This window comes from Natrix helvetica, assembly GCF_964273705.1.
Source record: "Natrix helvetica genome assembly, chromosome: 4".
Taxonomy (NCBI): Eukaryota; Metazoa; Chordata; class Lepidosauria; order Squamata; family Natricidae; genus Natrix; species Natrix helvetica.
This window is the reverse complement of record NC_138550.1, coordinates 164,525,733-164,533,431: the sequence shown is the minus strand read 5'-3', so window position 1 is coordinate 164,533,431 and position 7,699 is coordinate 164,525,733. Positions and strand designations below refer to the sequence as shown.

Genomic DNA, 7,699 nt, shown 5'->3' with positions numbered 1-7,699 from the left:
GCTTGGCACTACAAGGTCTCACTGCTTGGTTATAGAGAGTGATAAGAAGGAGAGAACACATGTCCCTTTGAAGTATATCTTTAGCCAGAAAAAAAAGTGAAAACAAAATGTTATTGTGAATCTATGCTTAATTTTATTAACCTTCCAAGCCAGAGCAACTGTGTTTGTTAGTTGGAGATAATGGCACAATTTCAACAGAGAAAGGAATCTTGTCTGCAAAAGATATTCTCAGAAATACAGAAACTGTAATACAATACAATAATACAATAGTAGAGTTGGAAGGGACCTTGGAGGTCTTCTAGTCCAACCCCCTGCCTAGGCAGGAAACCCTATACCGTTTCAGACAAATAGCTATCCAACATCTTCTTAAAGACTTCCAGTGTTGGGGCATTCACAGCTTCTGTCAAATACATATGAGTGAATAGAGAAGAAGCTGGAAGACTTAGAGCATCTAACAGCAAAATATTATGAAGAAGTTGAGGATGTTTATCAAGTGGAAAACGTGGTGGTTAAAACCCTAAAAATTGAAGTAGAAAATGAATATAAAGAAATTAAATTTTCTGACATTTATGGTGATTGGTTTGTCTCTGAAAATGGAAAAAGTGGAATACTGAAAGAGGAACTAAATGGAGGGGAAATTTATCCCAGATGGCAAGATATAGAAGAAGAATGGGTGGAAACTAATCAAAGAGAGAAGCAACTTAGAACTGAGGAGAAATTTCCTGACAGTTAGAACAATTAATCAGTGGAACAGTTTGCCTCCAGAAGTTGTGAATGCCCCAACACTGGAAGTCTTTAAGAAGATGTTGGATAGCCATTTGTCTGGAATGGTATAGGGTTTCCTGCCTAGGCAGGGGGTTGGACTAGAAGGCCTCCAAGGTCCCTTCCAACTCTACTATTGTATTGTATTGTATTAAGAAGAAACAAAAGAATTTATGGATTTAAAGAGAGAAATTTTATTAGCAACATCATTGATAACACCACTGACAATCAAAGATAAGCTGATTAAGGAAACAGAAGAAGGGCATCTAGATTACATGAGAGATTTTATAAGCAAGGAGTTGCTAAGAGGAGTCCATACAAATTTGATTAAGGAGATGATTCGAGGATCGACACCACAAATGGCAGAAGATATGAGACTGTTTTGCTACTGGAAAGATACAGGTTGATAGATGGAAGAGTATAATTTAAAACTAGTTAAACTTAGTGAATTTAGTGATAATAAATCTAGTCAAATAAATAATTGATAATGTTACTACTGTATACTATATGTAGTGTCACGAGGAGTAATAATTGGATATGAATATTGAATGGTACCCATGAAAGGAAGATTAGAAATCCCTTTGGATTATATATAAAGGTTAATAAAAAAGAACTAAGTTAAATACAGTTAAAGCTTTGTGTCAGCGTTCTAAATATCATGCAGAAATAAATCAGAGTCCAAGGCAGAGTTATCCTTAAAGTTCCAATTTAATAAGACAGACACGTTGGCACAAACTGTGGAATCCCAAATCTAAAAGCTTCCTGGGATTCCACCCAGTTGAAAGTTCATAATCTTATGCCCACTCCCACAAATCCATCACATGGCCCAATCTTCTTCTTCCACGCTGGCATCTCCACCCAGCTGCTTCCAGTTAGGTGTTGAGGTGCAGAGACAAAAGATAACCTTGGCTTCTAGAAAAGAATGACAATAACACATTCCACAATTCTACTCCCTTTTATTCCCCCTCCCAATTACTACAATAATATAACAGCATAGGAAAATAATAGAAAGTATGGCAGGCCAAAGATCCTAAAGAGGAATATATTTGCAGGCCTAACACTTTGATTATTAGGGGGAAAATGTTATGATACAGGATATAGTTAAATAAAGGAGGGATAAGGATAACAACGTACATATAGATATGGGTATAACATAAGGAAACTGGATGTAAATTGTAAACAGTGATTTGGAAAGGAGGATTAGAAAATTTTGTTATTAAATATTATGGATGTTTAGCTAGAATAGGACATAAGGATTCAGTGCTATTGGAGTATTTTAGAAATAGTAAATGAAATGCCAGCATGTGGTTATGTATTAAATCTTGGTATATTTTATGATGAAGGATGTTTAAATAATTAAAGTCAAATGAAAATGGAGATATGATGATGGTAATATGTATAAATATCTGAGTTAAAATACTTGAGTTAATATGAATTATGTTTGTTGACTGTGGAAGAGATGCACAAAAGTCTTTTTGTAACCAACTGATACACTTTCTATAGCATGTAAAGAAGGATGTTTGTTTTGAAAATTAAAAAATATATATTATTATTATTTTAGGTGCTATGTATTTCGGTATGGAAGATTTTAAAATGGAATATCAAATACAGAAACACATTGTTTCTAAAAAATATCTGTTAGTATATTTGCTTATCTGTGGGTCAGATTAACTCCTCCAAAATTATGACATATCTGAAAGTAAAGGATTAAGCTCTTCAAAGTTGTGAGTGGTAGATTATTGTCCTGTTATTGAGGATTGAAGTGATTGACAATGGCAAACATATAGGGAAAATGTGATAAAGTCTTATTTAGATGAAGTCCAGACAGTTCATTGACAAAAAGGAAAGTCCATTCACCCATCATGAGTGACAATGTTGGAGGAATTGCCTGTAAAACTAATAACTCAATACTACAATAACTCAATACTACAGAGCAATTATTGAGTCTGCCATCTGCACCTCCATAACTTTCTGGTTTGGCTCTGCAACCCAACAAGACAGAGACAGACTTCAGAGGATAATCAGAACTGCAGAAAATACAATTACTGCCAACCTGCCTTCCACTGAGGACCTGTACACTGCACGAGTCAAAAAGAGGGCTGTGAAAATATTGACAGAGCCCTCACATCCTGGATATAAATTGTTTCAACTTCTACCCTAAAAATGACGTTATAAAGCATTGCACACCAGAACAACTAGATACAATGACAGTTTTTCTCTGCATGCTATCATTTTGCTAAACAACTAATTTCCACAACACTGTGAAGCTATTTTCTAAGACTGTATTGCTATTCTTCTTCTTATCCTTCCTATTACCTAGCTCCTTTTCTACTTATGCCTATAACCTTGTTGCTTTTATTTTAGGATTTATATTGTTTTATTTAGTTTCCTAGTATGATTTTGATTCCTTATTTAATATCCTATGACTATCACAAAGTGTTGTATCTTGTGATTCTTGATGAATATATATTTTATGTACACTGAGAACTTATATACAGAAGATAAATTCCTTGTGTGTCAATCACACTTGTCAAAACATGGATCAAGGATTTTTCTTCAGGCGTGGCTGTCAACAAAGAGGAAGAGACTTGCCAGGAATATAGGAAGTTAGCAAAGAATGTGCATTTTAAAAAAAAAAACATCCATGACGTAGGATCTCTTATTTACAAAATCTGATAATGAATTTCTCATTCAAATGTCTTATCTCTCACCTCCAAGATATACCATATTTTCCCGAAAATAAGACAGGGTCTTATTTTCTTTTCACCCCCCCCCCCCAAAAAAATACAAGCGCTTGGCCTTATTTTGGGGGAGGCCTTATTATTTTTGAGATGCAGGAGGCGGCGAGTGTGGTCACCTCATAGCTGTTGCGGTGCTGTAATATTTTCAGGGGAGGGCTAATTTTCAGGGAAGGGCTTATTTTAGCGCATGCACTCAAAAGTCGAATTGGGCTTATTATCCGGCAAGGTCTTATTTTCAGGGAAACAAGGTAAGAATGCAAATTCCTCTTTATGCCACAGCATGGGTGTCAAACTGAAGGCCTGTTGGGGCGGGGGATGATCTGGCCCATGGGGTGCTTATATCTGACCCACAGGGCCAGCCTGGAAATGGCAATATTGCGGGGACCCCCTATGGTGCATTTTTGGCTGTCAGAGTCCTGCAGGAGACTGTGGTGACTGAAAATGGGCCGTGGAGGGTTACACAAGGCCCTCCCATGCCCCATTTTGGCCGGTAGGGTGCTGCAGGAGGTGTCTGTCCCATCTCCCCCAGTCACCCTGCCACCAACCCTCTGAGGAGAACTACAATGCTGATCCAGCTCTCAAAAAATCCAGTTTGACACCTCTGTTCTAGAGAGACGTTTCCCAGGGATGGGCTCCAGTATGAGCCTGAAAGCTTAGAAGGCAGAACCTCTCGTCCCGGTGACTGACCCAGATTGTATTTGGTTTTTCTTTCTTTCTTTCATTCCTTTCTTCATGTTATTTATTGTTACATTTGTGTGTCTGTGTGTGTGTCTGTGTGTGTGTGTGATGAAAGACCTCTTTTAGTTTTTTGGCATTTGTGTGTTTCTCTTCCTGTCTTGTGTGCAACCTTTATTCCTTATTTGTCCATCGCACACAATGTGGAACAATAATTGAGTAAAACAACATATATTAATACAATGGGTGTAAAAAACATAAATATATAAAAAAGATACTGTACTTGTAAATTGTCAAGAGAAATTGGTAGGTAGGGAACAGGTAAACAGACTCTAGAAAGAGTGCAGAGAAGAGCAACAAAGATGATTAGGGGACTGGAGACTAAAACATATGAAGAACGGTTGCAGGAACTGGGTATGTTTAGCTTAAGAGAAAGAAGGACTAGGGGAGACATGATAGCAGTGTTCCAATATCTCAGGGGTTGCCACAAAGAAGAGGGAGTCAAACTATTCTCCAAGGGACCTGAGGGTAGAACAAGAAGCAATGGGTGGAAACTAATCAAGGAGAGAAGCAACTTAGAACTGAGGAAAAATTTCCTGACAGTTAGAACAATTAATCAGTGGAACAGCTTGCCTCCAGAAGTTGTGAATGCCCCAACACTGGAAGTCTTTAAGAAGATGTTGGATAGCTATTTGTCTGAAACAGTATAGGGTTTCCTGCCTAGGCAGGGGGTTGGACTAGAAGACCTCCAAGGTCCCTCCCAACTCTACTATTGTATTGTATTGTATTGTATTGTATTGTATTGTATTAAATCTAATTATTCATTATTCTCTTCTTTTTCTTCCTCCTCCTCCTGCTTCTCTTCCTTCTCCTCCTCCTCACTTGATTTTTATGTCTTTCTCTGCCTCTGCCTACCTTTTCATCCCTTTTTCCAAGTACAGAGTATCTGCTCAACTGCTCACTGATGCGACTGCCAACCTAAGAATTCCAGAGTCTCACCTCACTTGGCACCAGCCACTTTCTCTCCTAAGTGCCTGGGACTGCCAAATTCCAGCCAGCTTCCCCACTGATCTTGGCTGCAGGAAGCCAGCAGGGAGTTGCCACACCAAATGACAGTGGGATTCTGTTAATGCAAATTTAGGAGGACAAACTCTTGTTTCCCACTTCTTTCCCCAATCTTCAAAATGAACTTTGATAGTTTTTTTTTTTGAGGCAAACAAATCTTTGTCATTCTTTATTTCTGTAGCAAAAAAGATACAGTTGTATATTCATAAAAGGTATCCAGCATTAAAAAAAAAGCTAAAATATTGAATTTAGAGAGGCTGTAAAATTATGTTGGTACACTTTTATCAGATTTCAGGAGCTTCGTCTTCTCTGAAGGCTCTTCGAAAAACGACCTTGATGCTCTCCCTCTTCCGAGCTCCTTTCTTTCTCCCAACCAGGAAATAGATCACAGGGTTAACACTGCTGTTTAGGGAAGCACTCAGATTTAAGTAGAGATCCAGTTTATTAATATCAAGCAAATTGCTCTTATTAAGAAAATGAGTAATGAACAGATAGATATATATTGGAAGAGTAAAAATAACAAAACAGAGAAGAGTAATTAAGATCATCACTAAAAGTCTTCTCCGTTTGAGCTGTTGTGATTTAAGACATATTTTGATTAACAGGATCACAGAAGATATTGATACCAGCGGAAGGCAAAACACAGCAATGATAACCAAACTGGGATTTGTGAAGATATTATACTGAAACACATATTGCACAATGTACAGAATTCCACCCAGGAGGACAGAGCAGATCCAGAGGAAGGCACAGACAGCAGAGGACAAATATTTTGGCCGGGAACAGCGATGCCAGATTGGGAAGAGGACACAGACACACCGGTCAATGCTGATGGCTGTCAGAAGAAATAGACCATTGATATATGTAACATGGAAAAGGAAAAAAAAAATTAGCCAAGGAACTCCTTGCTTAAAAAAACGTATCAAAATTTTAATGCAATTTATAGTCATAAATACGAGAAACCCAAAGTCGGCAATAGCTAAATTCAGAATCAACACAGTGAAAGGGTTTCTCTTAATTTGGAAGCCAAGTAGCCAGATAACAATTCCATTTAATGGGACTCCAATACAACAGATGATGAGTACAACTGAGACAGCGATATGTACATTATAATATGACATAACTTGATTTTTGTAGAGATATTTGGTAGCATTAAAGTCCAAATAATCTGTTGTAACAGTCATGCTGGCCAAGCTGAAATTCATCAAGGGACTTTTATAATGCTCCAATGATCTCTTCTATTAGAACGGAAATTCCTATTTGAAGAAAAAAAAAGAGCAGATTGGATTAAATAATTCATCAATGATTGTCATATTGTCATATCTAAACATCTTTGTGTACAGGCTGATCCAACCTTTTGACCAATGATGTTAATCATCATCATCATATATTTCAAGAAGGTACTTAGTTGATATCAAGACAATGGCAGCAGCGCTTATCAACCATTAACACCAGCCAATGTTATTTGTGATGCATTTTTGAATGTTCACTTGACTGAGTTTCATGTTTAATGAATAAATTATATAATAGTAATACTAGTAATACTAGTAACAATGGTAATAATAGTAATAATAACAGCAATTATAATTATAATTGTCAGTTGTTGATAAAAAAAACAAAAAAAAATCTGGATAGTGGAAGTACAGTGCCTACTTCCAGTGCAGGTAGTCAAAAATGCCAAACTCGGAGTGAACATCTGGCTGACTGTGTGATGATTAATAATAATCGTGCAATTCTAAAATAACCAGAGCACCACAACACCAGGGGCATTGGCAAATTCATCATCGGTCAAGTGCAAAAGTCAACTTTACTTGGAGCAGCCTACATCTTGCAACAATAGTACAGAGATGTCAAACTCAAGGCCCGGAGGCCAGATCCGGCCCAAGGGGTGCTTAGGTCTGGCCTGCAAGAATGCCCTGCAAACAGCCAAGGACCGGCCTGCAGTGCCCCTGCCAGTGAAAACAGAGCTCAGGAGAGCCATGGACAGAGAGGACCACTAGTTTGAAAGAGGGGTCAAAGAAGCCATCGATGTTAAGATTGAACAGCCCCCTCTCAACAGAAGGGGAGGGTTACAACACCACCTATCTCCTGTCTACAACACAGTCCCTTCAGCAGTTCTAAGAAGGCTCCACATCATTTTCACTCTGATTCAGGCAACCATGAGAGTATAGATCAGGGGTGTCCAAACTTGGGAACTTTAAGACTTATGGACGTCAACTCCCAGAATTCCCCAGCCAGCCATTCTGGGTGGGGAATTCTGGGAGTTGAAGTCCATAAGTCTTAAAGCTCCCAAGTTTGGACACCCTTGTTATAGATGAATATCCAAATGGACTGAATGACTCTCAGAGAGCTAAGGACCAACCTCCAAAGTGCTAACCAGCAGATGCCTGCAAAGAATGTAAATCCTTCTATTCTCCACCATTCAGTCAGAACTAAAGAAGCTTCTTGGATGAGAA

General features: G+C 38.1%; 1 protein-coding gene across 1 annotated transcript; it reads right to left on the bottom strand.

Moving 5' to 3' along the window:
• Positions 1-5,527: 5,527 nt before the first annotated feature.
• On the bottom strand, positions 5,528-6,427 carry LOC309392213 (mas-related G-protein coupled receptor member H-like; the record flags this gene model as incomplete). The annotated part of the gene is made up of 1 exon (XM_081953235.1): positions 5,528-6,427. The coding sequence occupies one exon, from the start codon at positions 6,425-6,427 to the stop codon at positions 5,528-5,530; it is 900 nt and encodes a 299-aa protein (XP_081809361.1).
• Between the last annotated feature and the right edge of the window lie 1,272 nt (positions 6,428-7,699).